At 39.3% G+C, this 23,851-nt stretch overlaps 2 protein-coding genes across 3 annotated transcripts in view; both read right to left on the reverse strand.

Moving 5' to 3' along the window:
- Positions 1 to 6,598: 6,598 nt before the first annotated feature.
- car15 (carbonic anhydrase 15) lies at positions 6,599 to 10,347 on the reverse strand. The gene is made up of 8 exons (XM_041811657.1): positions 10,256 to 10,347; positions 10,108 to 10,137; positions 7,711 to 7,887; positions 7,488 to 7,633; positions 7,295 to 7,387; positions 7,145 to 7,211; positions 6,907 to 7,067; positions 6,599 to 6,817 (listed from the first exon to the last, which is right to left on the reverse strand). Exons 1-8 carry the CDS (start codon positions 10,305 to 10,307, stop codon positions 6,599 to 6,601), a joined length of 945 nt encoding a protein of 314 aa, XP_041667591.1. The 5' UTR covers positions 10,308 to 10,347.
- Positions 10,348 to 10,726: 379 nt separating this feature from the next.
- dgcr2 (DiGeorge syndrome critical region gene 2) overlaps positions 10,727 to 23,851 on the reverse strand; it is a 28,810-nt gene continuing 15,685 nt past the window's right edge. Inside the window, exons 3-11 of one of the 2 annotated variants that reach the window (XM_041811016.1) lie at positions 21,944 to 22,066; positions 18,836 to 18,922; positions 18,512 to 18,722; positions 17,977 to 18,053; positions 17,698 to 17,880; positions 17,397 to 17,600; positions 16,945 to 17,097; positions 14,813 to 15,049; positions 10,727 to 14,728 (exon numbers count right to left, since the gene is read on the reverse strand). In XM_041811016.1, coding sequence (XP_041666950.1) covers positions 14,502 to 14,728; positions 14,813 to 15,049; positions 16,945 to 17,097; positions 17,397 to 17,600; positions 17,698 to 17,880; positions 17,977 to 18,053; positions 18,512 to 18,722; positions 18,836 to 18,922; positions 21,944 to 22,066 — 1,502 coding nt within the window. In that variant the 3' untranslated portion in view covers positions 10,727 to 14,501. The remainder of the gene's footprint in view (positions 14,729 to 14,812; positions 15,050 to 16,944; positions 17,098 to 17,396; positions 17,601 to 17,697; positions 17,881 to 17,976; positions 18,054 to 18,511; positions 18,723 to 18,835; positions 18,923 to 21,943; positions 22,067 to 23,851) is intronic. The other variant, XM_041811017.1, reaches the window with a different exon arrangement.

A 23,851-nucleotide genomic window follows, 5' to 3' on the forward strand; every position in this document is an offset into this window, starting at 1 on the left:
CATGAATGGAGACAGTTGGCAGCAGCTGACCAAACAATGGCTCTGTGTCAGGCTTGTTTTATAGAGAACTAGGTTGTGTGATCCACTGTCCTCCAAACAAACAAACACAAAGCCAGCAAATCTGACAGCACTTCGGTTTAAACCAGGAGCTTTCTAATTTTAAATGAAAAAATGTGAGAGTTTTGGTAAAACTATAGAAACAATAATGACTTGTTTAAGAGAGTATGAGATAGAGCACAGTACTCCTATGCTCTCTACAGAAGCTTTCAGAAGACATGATCAGACATTTTATTTCACCATTTCCCATAGGTATATCTCAGTTGCAGGGTTGCCAGGTCTGCGTTTTTTCCGCAGAATTGGGCTACTTTTTACTTACTGCCGCGGGTAGAGCAGAACTATTTCTGATGTCCAAAGCAGAATAAACTACTTTATTTACCCTCAAATACAAATACAACTGCCACACTGGTACATAGACACACATGCCTCAGACAGAAGCAGCCCACCAGCTCGCACACAAGCAATTTATCTTGTTTGGCAGAGGTTTTACTGGCGCATGATGAATTCAGCTTTGGGCTAGTTTTTAGTGGCCATTGGGATAGATTTCTCACCCAGATATGGCAATCTTGCTCAGTTGTTTTCTCAAGTTCTTGGCTTATTTGTTTTCTTATTTTGGGATGAAAACACTGTTTTTTCTCAGATGATGTCTAATTTCAGTTGAAAGCAGTGGCATCATTTGAGATAGCATTGAGACCTTGAGGAAACCATGGTTACTAATCATCATGCAGACTGGGAAATTAGCACCAGCCAAATGAAGATATCTTTCAGCAGTGTCGGGTGAGTCTACACAACTTACCAGCCACTGAGGCAGGTGAATAAAAGTAGCCAAACCTAAAAGACTGATTATTTAACGGCATAAATTAAACCCCTTTATCTACTTGTTCCTACAGACTCTATGAGCAATGCTGAGCGGGCCTACATGCTTACTGACCAAAAAAGCCCACCTTCGAATGTTTACAGGCAGCTGTGTGCTAGGATGGTTTGATTCAGAATCGTACAAAAGCAGTTCTCCAATGCAACTAGAATATCTGCTAAGGCGTGTTTGAACCAATATCTTGTTAAATCTTCAGGCCAAAAAAGTTCAACAAAGCCTTAATTTTGGCTTTAGACTGCAGAAAATGTGCAAAATATATATAAATCTTGTAATTATAATGCAGAGCAATACCTATAAATTTACAGTTCCCCTTTAGGAACCACACCAAACATCTTCATGGTTGAGTACAGGACAAAGTGGTAAAGATGTGTTTTAAAATGAGCAAAAGTTCAAATTATTGTGCAACAACTCACTCTTATTGAATTTCCTATAACTTAATACTTGCTTTGATTATAATATCATACCTAATAATGCTTCTAATACATTAAAAATAGATTAAAAAAATCACACAAGTATTCACAGCCTTTGACATGACACTCAGAATTGAGCTCAGGTGCATCCTGTTTCCACTCATCATTCTTCAGATGTTTCTCAACTTTATTGGAGTCCACCTGTGGTAAACTGAGTTGATTGGACATGATTTGGAACGGCACACACCTGTCAATATAATGTCCCACAGTCAACAGTGCATGTCAGAGCACAAACCAAGCCATGAAGTCAAAGGAATTGTCTGTAGACCTCTGAGAGGACTGTATCGAGGCACAGATCTGGGGAAGGGTACGGAAAAATGTCTGCAGCATTGAAGGTCCCAATGAGCACAGTGGCCTCCATCATCTGTAAATGGAAAAAGTTTAGAATCACCACGACTCTTCCTAGAGCTGGCAGCCCTGCCAATCTGAGCAATCAGGGTAGAAGGGCCTCAGGGAGGTGACCAAGAAGCCGAATGTCACTCTGACAAAGCTCCAGTGTCACTCTGTGGAGAGAGGAGAACCTTCCAGAATAACATCCATTTCTTTTTTTAAAGATTTGTTTTTGGGCCTTTTCCTGCCTTTATTTGATAGAGGAAGGACAGTGGACAGAACCGGAAACAGAGTGGGAAGAAACATGCAATAAAGGGTCACAGGCCGCATACATGGGTAGCGCCTTGAACCACTCAACCATCTGCACTCCCAAAACCACTTCTGCAGCACTCCACCAATCAGGCCTGTATGGTAGAGCGACCAGACAGAAGCCACTCCTCAGTAAAAGTCACACGTCTGCCTGCCTGGAGTTCGCAAAAAAGCACTTTCAGACCATTAGAAACAAAATTCACTGGTCTGACGAAACAAAGATTGAACTCTTTGGCCTGAATGCCATGTCATGGAGGAAACCAGGCATTGCTCATTACTTGGCCAATACTATCCCTACAGTGAAGCATGGTGGTGGCAGCATCATGCTGTGGGGATGCTTTTTGGCAACAGGAACTGGGAGACTAGTCAAGGTTGAGGGAAAGATGAATGCAGCAATGTAGAGAACCATTAATGTAATTAATGATAACCTGCTCCAGGGCGTTCTTGAACTCAGACTGGTGCAAAGGTTAATGTTCAAACAGGACAATGCCCCTAAGCACATAGCCAAGATAACACAGGAGTGGCTTTGGGACAACTCTGTGAATGTCCTTAAGTGGCCCAGCCAGAGCCAAGACCTGAACCAGATTTACATCTCTGTAGAGACCTGAAGATGGATGTTCACCAACCTGATGGAGCTTGAGAGGTTCTGCCCAAAAATATGTATGCCAAGCTTGTAGCACCAAAAAAAAAAAAAAAAAAAAAAAAAAAAAAAACTTGAGGCTTTAATTGCTGCCAAAGTATTGAGCAAAGGCTGTGACTTCTTATCTACATTATATTTTATTTTAATACATAAGTTTGTTTCAAACGCTTTGTTATTATGGGGTATTGTGTGTAGAATTTTGAAGTAAAAGAATGAATTTTATCCTCATCAGTAATACGAAAGACTTATCACCAGTTATCATAAACGCTTGATTTCAGTTATTGCTGCCAAGGGTGGCACAACCAGTTATTAGGTTCGGGGGACAATTACTTTATCACATAGGGCCAGATAGGTTTGGATTTTTTCCCCCTTTAAAAAATGAAATAATCATTCAGACACTGCATTTTGTATTTACTTGGGTTGTCTTTGTGAAATATAAAAATTGGTTTGATGATCCAAAACATTTAAGTGTGATAAATATGCAAAAACATCAGGATTTAGAAAGGGGGCCAAAACTTTTTCACGGCACTGTACTATATTTGAATCCACCTACCCTGTTATCATGGACAAACTTACCAAAATAAAAATCTGTCACTGAGGGATTCTGTTGTATTGTTTCAGCTTCCATTCAAAGAAACTCAACACGTCACGTATTTGTTGGGCTGCTGTCATTTGACTACGCTGACACACCTTTACCACACATTTGCAACTCAATAATAAGGCTTTTTCTTAGCAGCTGCTGTCTCTACAAGCTGACAGATACAATGGTCAAATGACTCTGACTTAAAATGACAAAGTGACATTAGTAAGGTATGTTTATTGTTAGAGCCTCTGCATAGTTGTATTGATGCAGGTGGCAAATATGCAAATTACACATTGAATGAAGGTGAGCTGGCTCATTAGTTAACCATGATTTCCCTTTATTTTCATTTCTTTAGTGTGTTTTTTAATGTGCCAGTTGTTTGCATTTCATGGTAAAAAAAACACAGGTGTTACAAACAACATTACTGATGACTGTTTCATTCAAAGGAGATTAGCCACAATGTAAAATATCACAACCCTGAACCAGGTGGAGCAGGTAATTTTCAAATAATTAATTACACCTGTGGTTTACCTGTTTTGTTGAAAAAATGCATGGGGGGGGGGGGTCATATAATCTAAGAAGACATTACAAGGTGAGTAAATAATCCCTAATACAGCATTCATTTAAAAGAAATTTGAACTGGAAAGAAAATACTTAATGCAGACAAACGGTTTTAGCCATTAGTCATCCGTTTCTTTCTAGCCTTACTAGCGGCACATTATATTTAGCACCATCATAATGTCAAAAATACAAATGTTATGACTTTAACAAATACAAGCGACACTAGTAACAGTTATTTGCAAATTTAATTCTGGCTTAGCTTTGATTTATAAACGTTATAATTTCTATACTAAAAAGACTGAACATCGTAGACTAGCTTAGATTAGCATAGAAATATTGTTAGCTTGCTAGTGTTAGCATTTAGCCTGTAAGAACTATAAACAGCATGCTAGTTTTTCTCCCAACTTTAACTGAGCCTACTAATAAACCTATAAGACAATAAAATAAGTGAAAATAAGTGACCAATAGCTACATGACAAGCATTCATATTATGACTGCACCAGTTAAAGAACAAGTTTTAAAAGCCTATAGTCATATTAATCATACATGTCAGCTATCATTAAACAACTAAATGCTTTTTTAACATCCGCAATAACAGGTTAGTAATAACCTGACAGGCCAAATGGATGTGTTTCACACATCCATCCGGGAAAGTTTCAAGCTTCAATAGGAAATGTTTGGGGAAAGGCAGAGGCTTTAAAAAAACTTGGAGTGTGATTGGATGAACATTCTGTCTGTCACATCTCTACGGGCCAATCAGAGCAACAAAACACGTGTCGTAACTGCTATCGAGCTGCGCGTGCGCAGCTACCGAGGAATAACGTGAAACATGGTGACTAAAGACATGTAAGTACTCAATATTTGTCGTTTTTTGAAAAGAAAACAACTCAGTATTGTTCTTTGTTCTTATTTTAACAAAGAAATGTCGTCAAGTTCTGATAAAACTGGCGCTTTAGCAGCATCCACACTAATCTCTTCCTCCATAAACTGCACCAGCTCTTGCTGCTGCTTGCGTATGTCACGATTCCGCCGCGCCTGAAAAGTAATGCCCCTCGTCGCTGATTGGTCCTGTCACTTTCTAACCGGGCCCAAACGGTTCAGATGGGAGCTTTGCATGATGGATTCGCCAGTGAGAAACAAGGAAGCGGGCGTATCCATCTGCTTTGCAAGGTTAGGTTAGTAATAAACGTATATACATTTTCAAACATTTATGAATGCAAAGAAATCTTGTATATCCTGCGGAGAAAGTAGGTCACAATTATGAAATGTTAATAATTTTACAGTACTTCTTCTTCACAGTTTGTTTGTCCATACTAACGTTTTACTAGAGCTTTTCCACAGTTGTAAAACTCTACATTTAAGTGTCATTTTGTGGTTAATGGTGGTAAAAGTCATAATACACTGTGCATTCAGAAATCATTTAGACCCCCTTCACTTTTTTTTAACTCTGTGTTGCAACCAAAGAGCAACCTCCAGTCATGAAAAATGAAGCCAATACGGAAGGGCATAAAATCGCAATACAGCAAGTGTCCATGTGAGGCTGGCTGCAGGAATCTCGGAAGCCCCACCTGAACACCTGTTAAAAAGCTGGTTTTTAAACTAGAAATAAACTGGATTTCAGCCTAGTTTAAAAAAAAAAACCCGTGTCTCATTAGGTAATGTCTTCATGTGCTCTCATTATATTGGGATGAATTTTTTTGTACCAAGATCGTTTAGGTTATATTTAGGGAAAACCTCACTCCGCACTGATTGGCGCATCTCATTTGATTGACAGATAGCTTGAAAGGCAGACGTTTCTGTCAACCAGAATGCTCGCTAGCTGACAGGAAGTCGAGCTTAGTGGTTGGGTCGTTAGGTTGATCCAAAGTTCGGTTTAGACCGCCACAGCCTGATGCTGTCACCGAAAAAAACACAAACATTATTATTTTCATTAATTTAGACTCAGTACCCCACCATGACAGAGGGAAAACAGCATTTAAAAAAGGAGGAGGGCTTCAAAAAATTCTGTTGCACTGAAGTTCCCCCGTGTAGTGCCACATCTACTGTTGCCTCCATAATTCTCCAATGGAAGGACTTTGTACTCTTCCAATGGCTGGTCACCCTGCCTAACTGAGGAATCGTTGGAGAAAAGCCTTCGTGGTAGAGATGATGAGGAACCTGGTGGTCACTCTGACTGATCTTCAGAGATCCTGTGTGGAAATGGGACAAACTTCGAGAAGGACAACAATCACTGCAGCCCTCTATCAATCTGGGCTCTATGGCAGAGTGGCTGCTTGGCTTTCATGTGGTTTGCACTGACCTGAGGCTTCCATCTTGATACTCTCAGAGGTAGGCTACCAGCTCTTGGAAAAGTCCTTATGTGCCAAACTTCTTTCATATGAGAAAAACGGAGGCCACTGCACTCTTGGGAACCTTCAGTGCAACCATTTTTTTATAGCCCTCCCCCAGATCTGTAACTTGCATAAATCCTGTCTGAGCTCTACAGGCAGTTCCTTTGACCCCATGGTTTGGTTTTGTCTCTAATATGCTCTGATATGCTTCAGCTGTGAGGCCTTCTATAGCGGGGTCTGTGCTTTTCCAAACCATATCAGTCAGTCTTATTTACCACAGGTGGGCTCCAATCAAGTTGTAGAAACACCACAGCTTTTTTATTCAACTGTAGCATCAGGCTGCAACATTAGACAACTGGTAAAAGTGAGGGTTGTCTGAATACTTTCTGAATGCACTGTACATCTTTGTTTTTCAAGTGTTACATGATTTGAACCCAACGTGTGCTAGAGGCCAGACATGAAGCTTCCCAGCAAAATGATCTGAAGTAGAGACACAACCGACTTGTGGATACAGGTGGCCACCCCTGAGAGCGGTTTGGCGTCTTTGGATATGGAAACAATGCGACTGAAGGTTGGATGGATGTGTCTGAAGTTGTTCTGCAGAGGTGTCACCTGCTCTGCATCTTCTTCTGTGGAGAAGATCTGTGAGGTAAACTGAGCCAGCTAAGGAAAAATATTAGAGAATGTATATAAAACCAGTTCAAGTTTTATATAACAATTTGTAAATTTTAAAAAAGACTGTAAAGACCTACTTGAGACCATGAAATGTAGATTGGGACTTGATACAGAGTCCATACAACTGCTTGTGAACACGGAGGGGTGGTGAGGCTGCCGTAATAACGGAAATACTGACTCATGTTTTGCTGCGGCAGAAGGCTTATCAGCGGAAATGGCTTTACTCTAGTAGTCTGGCCTTTGGAAAAAAGATGCAAAGAATTAATAATCAGTGCATACACAAACAAAACAGGAATACACTTGTTTTCTTCTGACCTTTGTAAGCTACAGAGGACAGCTTCTGAGAGATGTGTCCAAAGTGTACATTGTCTGCATAAACAACCTGCAAAAAGGGCAAAATCTGAATGAAACAACTACAGCCTGCTTGGGAATCAACCACAAATGAGATTCTTTCAGTAAACTGACATCAATAAAGAATCCAAGAACTGCAAGTCCTGTTGGGTCGTCTAAGGCTACTGTCAAGTTCGGATGGATAGACTTCATGTTGACAATGTGCATCTAGAAAAACACATGACAAAGAAATTAAGGGAGGTCTGCACTGCATCATACAGCTGAAAAGGTAGTGACTGTGCAGATCTGTCTACTGACCGTACTGTACCTCCATTGGGTATCTGCGTCCGTTCACTGTGTGCTCAGAGCCGTTTGTAGCGGGGCCTCCCCAGTGAAAGTGCAGCTGGATGGTGTGGTAAACATCTGGAAGACCTCCGCCACTCACTGACATGCCACTGCCAACCCGAAGCACGACTGAGAGTGACCAGAAACATGTGAAAGATCACCCAAAGAGACTGTGTTTTTACATTCAGAATGAATTAAATATTCACCAGAGTGTCCGTCGTTTTCAAGTGTCCAGTGGCCTGGTTGGATCTCATTGAAGCCCTCCAGATGTAAGGAGCCCAGAGACTCATTTCTGGCCAACTGGTGGTCCAGATTTATGGGGGAGTGATGCTCTTCAAGTAAAGGATGACAGGATGAAAACATGTCTCCCCACGCATATGGATCTGAGGGAGGCAAAGGAACCATATTGTATATATATATATATATATATATATATATATACTACTCCAGTAGGCAAGAGTTTCTGCTTTAAAATGATAATAAACAAGCTTTACAGTGAAAAAAACCCCCTGCTAATTGTTGTTAATCCACAGAATGCTATAATAATTACATTTTTAGAATGCCTTTATCTTTGTGGCACAAGGACCTGCACAACAAACGGCATTGGCATCATCACAATATGACCAGTTGCAAGAATCACATTATGAAAGTCTGGATTTACCAGACCAAATTTAAAAAATGCTATATTCAAAGAGGAAAGGACGTCTCCCTTGTTACAGTGCCTATAAAAAAATTATTCACCTCTTGGATGTTTTACCCTTTTATTGATTTTATATAAATCAATCATGGCCAATATAATTTCACTTTTACTTTACAAAATAGATTACAAAAACACTAGTCTGGAAGGTCCAGTCACTAGTTAATGAGCATACCTGGCAACTATTACACCATGAAGACAAAAGAACACTCCAAGCAACTCAGAGAAAAGGTTATTGAAAAGTGTAAGTTAGGAGAAAGATACAAAAAAAAAAAATTCCCAAGGCACTGAAAGAACCCCAGAGTTCAGTTAAATCCATCATTAGGAAATAGAAGGAATATGACTGGTGTTAATCTGCCTAGATCAGGCCATCCTCACAAACTGAAAAACCGTGCAAAAAGGGAGACAAGGGAGAGAGACCACCAAGACACCTCTGATTACTCTGAAGGAGTTACAAGCTTCAGCAGCTGAGATAGGAGAGTCTCTGCATACAACAACTGTTGCTCTGGTTCTTCACCAGTCAAAGCTTAATGGGAGAGTGGCACTGTTAAAAAAAAACTCTTGATTAGAGTTCACCAAAAGGTATGTGGGAGACTCCATGGCCAAGTGGCAGAAAGTTATTTGCTTTCTGGCCATCAGACGAGACTTTTTGTATAGCAGACACCAAACACTACACATCATCACAAACACACCATCCCCACTATGAAGCACGGTGATGGCAGCATCATTCTGTGGGGATGCTTCTCAGCAGTCGGCCCTGGAAGGCTTGTAAAGGTAGAGGATAAAATGAATGCAGCACAATATAGAAAAATCCTAAAGGCCAAGGCAAGAAAGCTATGGCTTGGGAGAAGATTTATTTTCCAGCAGTGCAATTACCCTAAGCATACAGCAGAAGCTACACAGAAATGGTTTAAAGACAACATGGTGAATGTTCTGGAGTGGCCAAGTCAAAGTCCAGAACTTAATTCAAGAGGGAATTTGAGGTTGAACTTGAAAAGGGCTGTCCATGCTCAATCACCGTGCAACCTGACAGAGCTTGAGCAGTTTTGCAAAGTAGAATGGAGTAAAATTGCAGTGTCCAGATGTGCGAGCTTGATGGAGACCTATCCACACAGACTCAGTGACTTGAAGGCGGTGAATATTTATGCAGATGCATATTTTACATCACATATTTTTAATTAATTGACATTTTGTTACAGATATCTGTTTTTCTTTTGACATTTAGGAGTTTCTATATTGACCATGACTGATTTCTAAAAATCATTAAATGGGTAATAAATCCATGGGGGTAAATACATTATATAATATAGACACTGTATTTCAGCTGTAGTCTTTATCATTGTTCATCCTCGTTCCCTGAACTTGAAATTCTCTTTTAAGGACTACATTTAAGTTTTTACTACATTTACATATTGGTTTTGGCTAAAATCAAATTTTAAATATCGTCATCAGATATTAGCATCCCTATCAAGTGGGCAAAACATGTAAAGTAATAACATACTGCTTTTATCTAGTTTTATTTTCTGAGGTTTTCATATCTATTGCAGGAAAAGAAGTTAAAACTGTGTAAAAGTTTTCCAATATCGTGCAACCTAATAGCATCTATTGAAAAAACAAGTTTGCTTTCCATGAAACAATAAAATGTTAAAATAATATTAATCAGCAGAAGCTGTGTATTATACTGTGTGTGAGGTTAACAGGCACAACTAGAGTTTAAGTGTTAGTTGATATTTTATGTGGGATCAGATGTTAAGATTTTTAGATAAACTTTTTCATGCTTTTAAAGATGAATCAGAGTTCCTTGTTTGATGTCCTCTGGTAGACTATTCTAACACACATAGGAGCTCACAATCATGGCATTGATTTGGCTGTTTTAAACTGAAAATACAGTTTAAATGTTACTCACCACAGTGCGGCTCAGTGTAGCAGTAGTCCTCTGGAAAACAAAAAACAGAGAAATGTTGACCACTTTCCCCCTTTTATTCAAGTAGAATCAAGTGTTAAAAACATGGGAATACAGATTTATTTGTGTGAGACTGGAGCTGAACCCTAACCTGAAATAACGTATGAAACAACAGTCATGAGGAGAGCGGCGGTCTGGATCATGGTCGGATCACACACACGATGAATCCGTCAGGTGGGCGCTTGTGAGGTAGACTGGAGATCAGCTAGAACGTCGTCCTGCTTAAATAGGAGCCGAGGTGGAAGCTGAGGTTGTTCTCCTGGTCGGATCAGTGATCCGTGTCATTACCAGTCTAGTGGTCTTTTCTGATCAACAGGCTCATTGATGCAGGACAGCTTCATCCCCCCCACCCAACCCCCTCCTCCCCTTCCCACTGCTGCCAGCATAGATACCCAGTGACCAGTAACAAGACCCATTCATCTCATGGGAAAGTCAGGATGTGTAGCACGCTGAATAAAAAGGGGAGAACATACATGACTTTATATAGGGGAGGAAATAAAGAATCATAACAATCAAAAGTAGAAGAACACACCCAGTGTTTTCTTTTAGCAGGATAACATTTTAGACCTTTAATCAGTGTTTGGTTTTTGATTACATTATTTTCTTCCACAGTCATATAAAAGCAAATATAACAAATAGATCTATTGCTAATTAGTAACACATCCCAAAGTGGGGTGGGGAAATCATGACCTTGTGCATAAATGTATTACTCTAGAAATGATCAACTTTGTAGAATATAAAATTGTCAGTTAAAACTTCAGGAGGTGCCATTTTTTTATCAGTTGTGGATTTTTTTAAGTTAAATCACTGCATTTCATTGCACACAATAGATGTGTCTGATCTGTTAGCACCCTCCTTTAAATTTGGTTTTATAAACCTGACAGGTCTGAATCAAATTAGCAGGTAGGGTTAGCTCACATAAAGCAAGCCAATCACAGCGACTGTAAAGAAAATGTTTGGGTTTCCTAGTAAAAGCCAAGTTTCAGACTAGTATTCTACCATTTTATTTCTAGTGTTTTTCTGTTGGCAGTGTGCATTTTGTTCAACAAAGCCAAAGTAATCCAGCGTTTCAAGAACTAATTATCCTGAGCACAAAAACTTGCTTGGCTTCAGCTGATTTGTCGCAGTGCTAACAGCCATCTCAGCCAAAAATAGATGAGCTTCCTCCACAATGCAAACAGCTGGATTTTGGCGATGCAAGCAGATATATGTGAAACCAGAAACCAAAATCGTATTTTGATGGCCTAGACCTAGAAATGACAAAAAAAAAATGTGTTTGAAGTAAAAAGTTTTGCTCCATGAAATCGTGATGAAATCTTTGAAATGATTAGAATTTTTTTTTACATAGACACATAAACAGGTTGTGTGGCACTACACCAACTAATACAGGTGCATGTAAAAAAAAAAATTCAATCAAATAGTGAGAAAATGAAGGAAACCTTTGCAAATTTGACCTTTCCACAATTTTCTAATACTTTGAGATAGTGGATTTTTTTTTGTGAGCTGTAAGCCCCACTCATCATCAGGATTAAATCAAAAAAGGTCTTGAAATATACCACTTTGTATGAGATGAATTTGGAATTTATAGAAGTTTAACTTTCTGGAGTAAATTACAGGAAAAAATGCACTTTTACTCGATTGATGCACTTGTATGGACACTAAGTTTAGTGTTGATTTTGGTGCCTCCTCTGAACTAGTTGGTATTGCTTATCTTTTTGCTAATTTTGTCCTGTACATATGTTTGCTAAGAAAAACTTCATCCTGGATCCTTCTCTATTCAAATTTATCAGTCAGGAATCTTCCATGTAAAACGTACCCCACAGCAATGGTTTCTGGTATGAAAAATAATAAGAAATAATCAGTCTTGCTGGTGTTCTTCGTTGCTTTTAAAAGTCAAGAAGACTCATCAGTTGTAGATTTCAGTCCGTTCCACAACCAAATAAAAACTCTTCACTGGAGCTTTAAAATAAAAAAGCACATCCATCCTAGCTGAGCTTCTCAGCGTCAAGTGTTGCGTCTCCCTCATCTAGGAAAAGATCATGTGGTTCTGTCACTACTCGGCCCGTGTGAACAAAGCAGCTTTTCTTCAGCCACAATGCTCTCCAGCAGGGTATCACTATCTGCTCTGACTGCTGCCTTATGAGTCACTCTGAGGTGCAATATCCGCTTTCTTTAAATTATCAGAATCTTTTGACTCGGGGAGGGGAGATTCCCCTGCATCCCACCTTAATCCTCTGACATTTGGTCACTGCAGGCGGGGGTATTTCCTCAACGAGTCACACGAGTCAGAAAGCAGGTAAATGTCGTGATTGAAGCTGTGTTCATACCCACTGACGCATGAGTCGTCCTTCATGGTGCAGTTTATTTGGCATTTGATTAGATGTACATCTACCTCAGAAAAACAAAAGCCCCCCACCCCTCTGCAAATGAAGTATTATTTAAATTTAAAGGCTATGAAATAATAGACAATGAAATGTAGCATTTGTATTACTATACATAAAACATTTTAAATCCAGTAAAATTAGTCGTAACACCACCATAGTCTAGCACAGAAACTACAGTGTCAATGCAGCTGTTTGGGTCTTTAAACCTACTGTACAGGACAGATTGTTGAGCAAAAATGTTGCCTTTTAAATGAAAAATCTCTCAGCATGCCAAACAATAAAAAAACATGCACCTCAGGTCAGAAAAGCAGGTAAAAAAATCAAACCAAACAAAGTCAATGGGGAAAGAAAATTTAAATCTAGACCATTTCCTTCTTATACACACATGCAAATGTTTTTATCCCACAAAGAGATTTTGTTGGTTGGATAATCCTCTGTGGATTGTCAAAGCCAAAATAAAATAAATGGGAAAATAAGCTTCAGCACATAAAGTTTCTCCAGCAGTACATTCAAACATTAGTCATACGAACACATTTTCAGCTGGTTCTCTTTAGATCAAAAGCTATTTAATGCTGGTGGTTGTGGGTCAACTGTGATCATAAAAACTTCTTCAGGATTTAAAAAACTCAGCTTTGAGTGAATCAATCGATTGTCATCAGAACAGGGGTCTAAACACATTTAAAGTTTGTTTATTACAACTTTTTTTTTTTTAAACTGCGATCCCACTGAGAAACAGGACAGTAACAGACCCATCAACAACACCAAACAGAAGAAGACGCACAGCTACAGTCAGTGACATTATCCTCGTCAGTAGCTGAAAAAACAGTCCCATAGAAACACACATCAGGGATGGAGGGGCAGCATTCAAACAGAACACCTGACAGATTTAGCTCCAAAAATTAAAACAAAAAATAAAAGGAAACCCTGATTTAATCAAGAGATGAACGTGCAAAACATTGAGTTTTGAGTCACTAAACATGGTTCAGTTAGCAAATACACAACTATCCTGCAAAGTTAATGATAAAGCAACAACAACGGGACTGTCTGCATGATTAAACAACATCATGATTGTAACAGTTTTGTTAAATAAATTGATTTTTGCAAATTAATTAGCGGGATGTCATCCCTAATCTTCACGCATGCACTTCATCACTCTCTCTTCTGATCAGTGGACAATAAAACTATCAAGAGTACAGCCTGCAGTCATAAATTAGAATCATAAAGAACACAATACCAGACTCATATTTATAAGTACCACCACAATTCTTGATACACAATGCCTTGCGTTAGCATTTCCTTGTAAAAACCCTAAAACAGCACATTAACTGTACCTTCTCTTAATACAAAACGTCTTTTTCTGAAAAAGGCGCTATAAACCTGGAAGACCGCTTCATGTCTCAGACTCAGATTGAGGGAACAGTAAATAGAAACCATGATCTGGGACTTGCAGTGGAGAAAAAAAAACGTGAGTTCTGGAGATAATCAAGATCCATTTGAACAGTAATATGATGCTAACGTAAAAACACAGGGAACAGTGGCTGGCTTCACCGTTCATCCATCATTCTTCATTGGACGCTGACACAAAAGTATAAGAAATTTTAGCGGCACAGACCTGAGGGGTATTTACATCAGGGCTTCTCGACCAATCACACCACCTCTGAGATGTTTCAAAAGCTTTGCTAAGTTAAAAGTAAGAGTGCAGCCTCCTTTCTCTGTACAGAAACAGTCTTCTCTGCTCCCTCAGAAGCTTTAACAACAAAAACCTAGAAGGCCAGCTGCAGGAGAGTCTCCACAAAGTCTCCACCTCTGTTGCAAGTCTTCAAAAAAGCTAACTCCGATATGTCTGTACAAATTTTAACTACACAACAGTCTGCTGCATCCTCTCCTGCTGCAGAGTGCATATCTGGCCTCCCTTGACCAGCACGTGATGTCCTGATGCAGCACAACGGCATCCTATACCACAGTGCTGAGGGACGAGTCTGTGGGCATAGAGGAGGGGGCGTGGCCGTCTGTCGGTGTGTCGGGCCCCACCAGGAGGGTGCTGCTATCTATGGAGTCCTCCCTCTCCTGAGACAACGGTGCAGAGTTTGACACAGGGCCAGAGGCATCGGGAATATCGGCATGCAGCCCATCTACCATGGTGTTCATCTGGCTTGGCACCATGGCAACCCCACTGTGTCCTGAAGGAAACAGCAGAAAGAACATGAAGATGAAACATGACTCTAAACACATGCAGATGATAACAAAACAGGATCAGCACATACCCAGGTCCACGTAGAGGAGGCTGTCTGGGTTGATGGAGGCTTCATATGGGGGAGGTGGGTCATCAGGGTGCTGGATGTCGGGGTATTTATAGGCAGCATACGGTGGGGGAGGCTCCTGGAAATGGAAAGCACCTCCTTCTCCATCATCAGAGAGGTGCAGGGGGGTGAGGCCAGTGCCAAAGGCATCTGGGCCATAGTCGAAACCTGGGACTCGTCTTCCAAGGTTAAAGTGGTGCACTGATTTAAAAACAAACAAAGGTCTCTGTGAAACAACAGCTGAACAGTCCCTCAAATACAGCAGGAATGCAACACTAAAAATTCGACTTTAGAACTTTTTAAGGCCCTTTGAAGACTGGAATTAGGAAAAAGTACTACAGCTTTATTTGCAGCAAAAGGTCTAAAAGTAAAGGAATGCAATATGAGGTATGGCTGTTAAATAATGAGACTGTGCTTACAAGGATTAAACCATATGGTTCACAATCACAGAGAATGTTTTATATTAAAAGTTGAGTATTGAAGCACAAGTGCTGCAAGTTTCAAAAAAGGGATGTCTTTAGTTCACTGCTAGATACTGTGTTATTGCTAAGGTGAGGTGTATGGGGAACACTGCATGTCACATGCATGCATGTTTGAATGGCACTAAAGATGTAGTTAAGGCGGAGAGGATTTCCAAGATGATGAATGTTCTGGGCGTCCATGCACATCAATCCATATAAGAATGATAGCAGAAATGGTTGCCTTTAATAAAGAGACAGTTCGGCAAATTTTGGATGAAAATTTGAACGAGACAAAACTGTATGCCAAAGTTGTCCCAAAACACAAGACAACTTGAAGAGACATTTTGAAGGAAATGCCACTTTTTGGGAGTTATTACATGCAGTGAAACCTGGATCCTCCAATACAATCCTGAGACAAAACGTCAGTCAGTGCAATGGAAAACATTGTCACCAGGGATGATTTAAGTAGTCCAGATTCAAGGCCATGTTGATTGTTTTCTTTGACATTCAGGGTATAATTTTCAAGGAGTGAGATCCAGAAGGGTCAACGGTGAATCAACAACCAGATTCTAGAAAAAGTCTGAAAAAAGAGACCACAACTGGAAGAAAAATGTTTTAATTCTACATCAAGACAACACGCCAACTCACACTGCACTCTTGGTAAAGCAGTTTCTGGCCCCAAAAACCCCACAGTGTTTGATCACTCTCCCTATTCACCTGATCCATCACTGAGTGACCTTTTACTTTTTCCTTAGATCAAATCTGTGCTCAGAGGAACACGTTTAGAGTCTGTGTCACAAGTTAATTAAAGAACCACATAGGTTCAGAGACTAATGTCTGAAGACAACCTACAGTGGTGCTTTGATCAGTGGAAAACTTGGAAATGCAGCTTTGTGTTGATGCAGAGGGGGGGTGTATAGTGAAGGAGAAAGACACTGAAACCACTGAAGACACTGTTTATGTTCAAATAAGTTGTATTACAGCATTAGTCTCATTTTTTTAAAAGCATATCTTGTGTATTTGGTACACCGGGCAGGGCTGAATTTTCTGATTGAATACACTATTTACGAAATGTCAAATGGTATAGGAGAAAGAGATTTTTTTTTGTCATAATTGCCCAAATTGTATGATTTTTGGCACATTAAATACCTCTATTTAATGGATATACTGAATAGTGATATCTATCATGACATAACTGAAAAGGTTTGCTAAGCAGACTCAATGCAGAAAAGAACAACTGGATAAAGACATGTCTTAGTCAAGACCATCAACTGGTAAAAATAAGACTTTATGGCCTTTAAGTCCCAAAGTCCAATTTCAGATTTTCTTTTTTTAATTAGCTTCTACAGAAAGATTTTTTTCTTTATTATTCTGGAGCGTAGGAAGGAGTCTCAAATGATGTCTTTATAAATGTTTCAAAAGCATAACTGCTCTTTAACAACATGCTCAACACCATGAAATCTTTGAGGAAAAAGTAATTTACAGCTGAAGCTCTGTATCACAGGGCCTGAAATTAATTGCTGCAGTCAAGTTAACTGAGAATAATTATGATAAGAAATCCTCATTACATAACCAAATGATGGTGGTTTAGAGAGTGGTGTGTGTGTGTGTCCATCTGAGAGGCTTTACACTCACAGTTTCCCCCGATGAGAGTTTCAATGCGTTCACGTCTCCGCTGTCGGAGTCTGTGCACCATGAAGAGCAGCAGGGAGAGGATGAGGAAGGACGAGATGCAGCTGACAATCAACCTCATCCCGCTGGCCATTGAGTCAAACAGACTGTTTCCATCTGATAAGAAAAACATCAAAATAAGGATATCAGCTAACTGGGTTAGGAGTCATTTAATTCTTTAGCAAGAATGAGCCAGTTTGTCTTAAAATGTATTTTTCTAAGAAATGTGGAAAACTGTTTAAAGACATTTCCTGCGAACAGTGTAGAATAAAACCCTGTGATTTAGGGAAAGTTGACAATAAATAAACACTCAAATCCTTTCAAATAAATGGCTCAGCAGCAGGTCCTACAAACTTCTGGCCAAATATTCACATGCAGAGTTTTGCATGACTCAAAGCAGTGAGTTGTGGCAGTACCTGGGTCCAGGCAGGTGAACTTGCAGCACTCTTTGGGATCCTTGCGGAAGTGCTGGCAGCCCTGCGGACGCTCACACAGTGCTGCCACACACATCTCAGGCTCTCCGTCGTGACATGTGCAGCTCAGACACGGGTCGTCCCCTTTAGGGGTGAAGTAGTAGCCCTCGTTTACAATGTTGTCTTTTATATCCACACAAGTTTGTCCTATTAGAAAATACAAAAAAAAAGAAGAAACGGCTAAGAAAGTGATGGAATGACGTCTGAAATGCTGCTGGTGGACAGGACATTTGTGAGCTCTTACTCCTCTTGCAGAGAAAGGGAAACTTCTTATAACAGTTCTCAGCATGCCAGCTGTGCAGGCCTCGTTCATTCATGCTTTTAATCTGAAAGCGCTGCAGCTGGGCACAGAAGACGTTGTCCTGAGTGGGAGATGCCTCGCCAAAATTGGTCAGACCCTCGGGTGGCAGAAACACCTGCATGGACCCTGATGAGGAGAAAAAGAGAGGCATTTTTTAAGCCTTTAAACAGCTGGTTAAGGACATACAAGTTTACTTTCTTTGTTAAAAGAGCAGATAAATACCTTTGTATGCCACCTCCCAGCGGCCCTCCAGGGAGTGGTTCTGATTGGTGATCACATACTGGTACCCCACCCAAAACCTGAAGACAAACAAATACAGCAAATGTTAAGCTTCATCTTTATGATTATCTTTATGAAAACTACCATTCCTGGCCACTAGAGGGACTGCAACCCATAAAAGAGCACTGTTACTCGTCCACATCAGAGCCCAGATTATGTTTATTTTATTTTGTTCACATAAAATAGGTCAGCAATGGAGATCTATAAATTTATAATCCACTAAAGTAGTCTGAGTTTGCTGATATCAAGAGTTCTCACACTTTTACTAATATATGAAAGTAAAGCTAGAGGGATTTCAGGCATGAATTTAACCATTTTCAACATAAATTAAAGATAACCAAAAAATAGGACTAAATTTCAACAGGAAGAGTAGTTTTTAAGTGTTTTTTGCAAGAAGAGCTGAGAAATAAAAAATGCACTCAGATCATGTTAACAATTGAAATCTTGGACTCTAAAATTCACTATGATAAAAACTCACTTGCACTGGTCTCTGCGCTCACAGACTTTGTCATCGAAGTCCACTTCGATCTTCAGTATAAACTGCAGCTCTTCATTGGTACCAAAAGTAGCCAGAGAACCGTTGACTTTCTGACAAGTTTCCACAGCCTGCCAGTAGTTCTCGTTCCTCAGGTATACTTTGTAGCAGCTGGCCGTCTTCTCATAGTGGTGCCATCCGCTCGGGCATTTCACTGTGAAAGGTAAAAAAAGAAGCGTCAGGATTGTGGCTTAATGAAAACTGGGTCAAAATCATAATGCACATTCAAAGACTTTATAAGCAGCTGAAATGAAGTGAGATTCTTACTCCTGAAGCGCACAGGCTGAGCCACACCGATGACATCTTCTACCTGTTCATATCCGTTACCAAAACTGAACCTCTCCTCCTTTATAGCTGCATTAAAGAAGAAAAGGAAAAAAGGAAAGTAATAAAGTCAAAGTGTGTATGGTGACAAATGCTCTTCTCTTCTTTTAAATCTTAACCATTAATGAAAGGAATAGAAGATATTTTTTATTTACATGACTGATAAAATTTCAGGTGATTTTAGAAAACACCCTGATCATAACATAAAATAAACTCAGCGTTCCCTTGATTAGGTGACATGTTAAGCTAGTATAAAAATTAAAAGGAACCCTACATGATAAGACATCATCTTCATCTTATTGGATAGATATTTGTATCTCTTATGTGCATATTGAACAAAAACACACTAGATATCTGTTTTTGAGAAAATTTTAAGTTATAATTTCACCAGGAGGCTGCCATGTTTTAGTCCTCTGGGTGATGTGACGTCATCTACAGCTGGCTATTCTGCCCGTACTGTTTCTATGCATTTCTTGCCCATCAAATCTTTATATTATAAACTGGGGCTGAACAATTTGGGAAAATAATCTAATTGCGATTTTTTTTTTACCAAGTATTGCAATAGCGATACGATATGCAATTTTTTCTTAAGCTCCTGATCTTATGTTTTTTGCAACAAACACAAGCAATAAAGCATTCTGTATTACAAGTAACATAATATTAGATAAAACCGGGGCTGAAAATTTTCAAAAAATACTTAATTGTGAGGATATTGACTTTTATTGCAAATTGGGATAGGAATTGTTGTATTAAAGGAGTCTTAATTTTTATGTCATTCTCATATTTAGTAAGACAAACGTACAAAAAATTGGGATTTTTGTTGATTATTCTAAAAAACTGCCACTTGGATGATTACTTAAGTAATTTACAACATCTCTGCAGCAAAAAAAAGTTTTAAAATTGGCATTTTGACACAAATTTCAGGTTAAAGTCCTTCTGCGATTTGTAAATTGCCCCAGGCCATACTGCGATTTAATCTAATTTTCGATTAATTGTCCAGCCCTATTATAAACATGATCGCACTGTTAGTGAAGAGAAAAATTCTGAAGATGTTACTCTGCCAGTATAAATCAAAGCAAATATAGTCATAGAGGCAAAAGATGCGAGATTAGCTTATTTTATAGTGTCCGTATTAGTGCCTGCAGAGAGGGAGCGAGAGCCTTCCTGGTTGAGCAGTGAGTCCTGGTCATTGACACCCATACAGCTCCAAGTGCCAGTATTCACACCTGGTCTGATCCTTATCATATCCTAACATCTCAGTCATCACCTGAACACTTTCCCTTTTTTATATGCAAACAAACACAGAGCTCCATTCACCCTCAATAGGCTTTAAAAAACAGGAAATACAGCTGTGTTCAAAATAAACCAACAGAACCAACAGTCATGACATGAACGCTGATAATTCTATGTAACTATTTATCGCATACCAGGGATCATGGATCAGTTTGAAGACATCAGACTACTTGAAGAGGTCATGTTGCCTTACGCCAAGCACAACCCCAAACACAACAGTAAGAGAGCAGCACTTGGTATACATAAAAGGGAAGCGTAAAGTCTTCATGATTTTCTCTTAACTACCAGTACAATCATGTTCATAATATAAAGACGTAATAGGTGACTAATGCATAAAAATAGTATGGGCAGAGGACTGCTGTAGCCACATGACCCAGCATGCAGTGCGGACTAAAACACGGCAGCCTCCTGGGGAGTTAATTTTTATTTTAAATGTCCTAAAAATGCTGATATTTAGTAATTTTTATTGTTCAGTATTAACATAGGAGATAGAAGTATCAATCCAATATTGCAATTTTGTTGATCAAGCAGAGTTCCTTTAAAGCTTAAAATGTTTAACATTGTTAATTTAACTGTACATTGTTTTCTTCATTTTTAGACAGCACTTAAAATACATCCAGTCTTTGTGTTTGCAGCCTGATGTCATGTGTTTGTGCTAGCTAGTAGTCTGTAAAGAGCTTCAATAATACTTCCTCCTCTCTGACCTTTACTGAGATTACATGGCTGAACAGCTTCCTCTTGTGTTTGTTTTTTCCTGGAGTTAGTGTAATGATTGCTCCACCTCTGTACTGTTCTCAACAAAGAGCTAATCCCATACAGTGAATTACTGATTAATATACATAATGCTAATTTAGATGACAATAAACCCTCACTGAGGCATGATGGTTAGTGTTTGGGTTTTTTCTTTCATTTCTGTAAAATGCTACAACAATTTTAATCATTGGAGAGAGGCAAAATCATGACATGAAACCTTTTTTGATAGATTTATTTTTAAGTACATAATATTAATAAATAAACATGCTTTCAATGCCATTTGCAATATTAACACAAGCAAATCCTTCCTTAAATGCCTGTTTTATCGTTTTTTTTACTGATGAATGAATGCAGCTCATTGTGAAACCTTTAACAGGATACAGTGTTGTTGGCAAGCCTGCAGCATTTACTCAAAAGCATGCATAACCACCACTGTATGGAGGTCACATGCTGAACTCAATCCTTTCAATAATTCCTATTATGCGGTCAGAAATCTGGGGATAAGGTCTCCCTGGGTTTAAGAGAGTAGAACAATAGGATTTCGGTCAAAGGATTAGCTGCTGCTGCAATATTTCTGCATTGTTTAAGAGATCAACAAGCAGTAAACAAAAACAGAGACACATGTGCGGCCACTCAGAATGTAACTCTGCCTCGCTCTGCCGTCTGAAGCTGTCAGTCAGGAGCTGCTGGATTCACTGACACAGAGAGTAACTTTGATTCTGGTTAAACACTCAGCTAGGTTTATATTTTGTTTTTAATGCACAAAATTGTCCCATTGTTTAATATGCTGTCCACACTGATCAGTGATTATCCCTGAATATGGAGTGTAGTGTTTTCCTGGCACTCTGAGGGTATTCACCGCTGCACTCAGAGCTGTTCAGGTGTGATTGGATTGTCAGTGTGTGTGAATAGTTCCTGGTTGTCGCCATTCTTTGCAGAAATCGACATGTTATGGTTGTTAGGTAACAGAGTGAGTGTTGAAGGGTTTAAATGAGTCATACTCACGTGGACAATCCATCTCATCGCTCTTGTCCTCGCACGCTGTCCAGCCGTCACACTGCCAGGACATCGGGATACACTGCATCTTCCCACTGCGGCAGGCGAACTGCCCGGGGCTGCAGCGCTGCTCTGTAACACAACAAAGGAATTTGAGTCGTCAAACCGTCATGAAACTGAGCTTTTTACAGAACAAGACGGAGTATACCACCACCCCAATAACTGTAGTTAGGTCAGGGATCCATCTTTGTTCAACATTTACTAAGTTCTCATCAGGAACCCAATTATCCAGAGAGATCTTCCTCTCTCAAGCACACACTGATCAGTCAAACAAAACTTGTAAAAACATGAACTGTTTAAGCTTGAAATTCAGCATAACTTGGCAGCGATAATTATGGTGGAAAAAAAAGCTTTGGTAGGAATTCTTCCTTCTTATTTATTTTTTCAATTGGTAACAGTCAAACTAGAGTTTGTGATGTTTCGTCTCAGTAATTAGTTATGCTTTCCGAACAAGAGCCAGGCAATTAAAAAGCCCTTTTAAGAATGGGATACTGCAACAGGTTGATGACGAAGCTCCACAGAGGTTATGCCTTTGTACAATTATTCTGTAATACTGAGGCCCCAGTCTGTGATTACTTGAAAGTGTTGCTGAAGTAAGAGAGAGTGCAAGGCATGTGAACAAACAGATATGAACATACAAACAGCACTGCCAACTCCTTCTTGCAGATTCTGTCTTGCCCCTGTAACTGGAGGTGTACGATATTGGGTTTTTGTTGATATCTGATATTTCCGGACTAATTTTTGCAGATACTGACAAGATTCTGCCTTGAACTCCAAACTCAATCCCCACCTGATAAGGTGAAGCAAAGGATGGGCAATGATTGTCCAAAATACAGGTGCATCTAAAAAAATTAGAATACAGTTGAACTTTTTCACAATATTTTTATTTATTTAGATACATATGTACAAAAATTATGCCTGATAAACTCTAAGATGTCATAATCTAACGTAAACTTATTTTATCCATTATTTATTACCAGTGCCTATTTTCAGAGCCGTAATGCCTGATGGTGGCTATAGTGCACCTGAAAACTGTTTACTAACTGCTATTAAAAACGAAGAAGAAAGCTTAACATAAGGAACAATCTGCTTCACTGAATATTTTTATGCAAATAATCAGTCAACCCTTTTAACCTAGTGTTGTTAAATAAAATGATAGATTATTAATTTTAATTAGCATAAAGCAATGCTAAATCTGTTAGCCCACAATAGGCAATTAACATTATGTGTAAGCATCAGGCTAACAAACTCAGGTGTAGGTCCATCTCCTAGAGCAGTGATTCTCAAATGGTGGGTCGGGACCCAAAATAGGTTGCGAAGTTTTTTCCAGTGGGTCGCCAGTGTGCCATGATAAAAATGATGCAAAAAGTCCATGATGTATGGAAGCCCTGAGAGACCATACTGTTTATCCATACATTTTTAATGTTTTCCTGTGATGATGAGTGAATGATGAGTAAATTTCTGCTCTTTTATCAACATTTCTACTTTTTATCTCCTTTCCCCAACATAACAAAGCTGGTTTTACAAAGATAATGAGGAAATTCCTTGAGAAATTACCAAATTTCTAGAGTATTCGGGGAGAATAGAGTGAAATAAAATGTGTACAGGCATGTCTTTATGCTTTATCAGCATCTTTGTACTGTCCTGTCTCTTTCTTCAACTATGCTTTTTTCCATTTGGGTCCAAACTGCAATATCTGTCGTATTAAAATTTGTGTGGTTGACATGCTTAAAAATTTTGGTCACGAATTCTCATAAGGTGGTCTGGGGGTCCTGGTGCATGACCACTTGAACCGCTATCTTTGTATTTTCCAGCAAGTGACTTCCAAAAAGAAACTTTCCTTAAATTACCTTTACT

The sequence above is a fragment of the Cheilinus undulatus genome, linkage group 17 (assembly GCF_018320785.1).
Source record: "Cheilinus undulatus linkage group 17, ASM1832078v1, whole genome shotgun sequence".
Lineage (NCBI taxonomy): Eukaryota > Metazoa > Chordata > Actinopteri > Labriformes > Labridae > Cheilinus > Cheilinus undulatus.

What these genes read in the sequence shown, in the direction of transcription:
- car15 (XM_041811657.1), bottom strand. Translation starts at nt 10,307, where the DNA reads ATGATCCAGACCGCCGCTCTCCTCATGACTGTTGTTTCATACGTTATT. An exon ending in GACGCAGATACCCAATGGAG is followed by an intron (nt 7,388 to 7,487) that starts GTACAGTACGGT and finishes GTGTTTTTCTAG; the next exon opens with ATGCACATTGTCAACATGAA. An exon ending in GTCCTCTGTAGCTTACAAAG is followed by an intron (nt 7,068 to 7,144) that starts GTCAGAAGAAAA and finishes TTTTTTCCAAAG; the next exon opens with GCCAGACTACTAGAGTAAAG.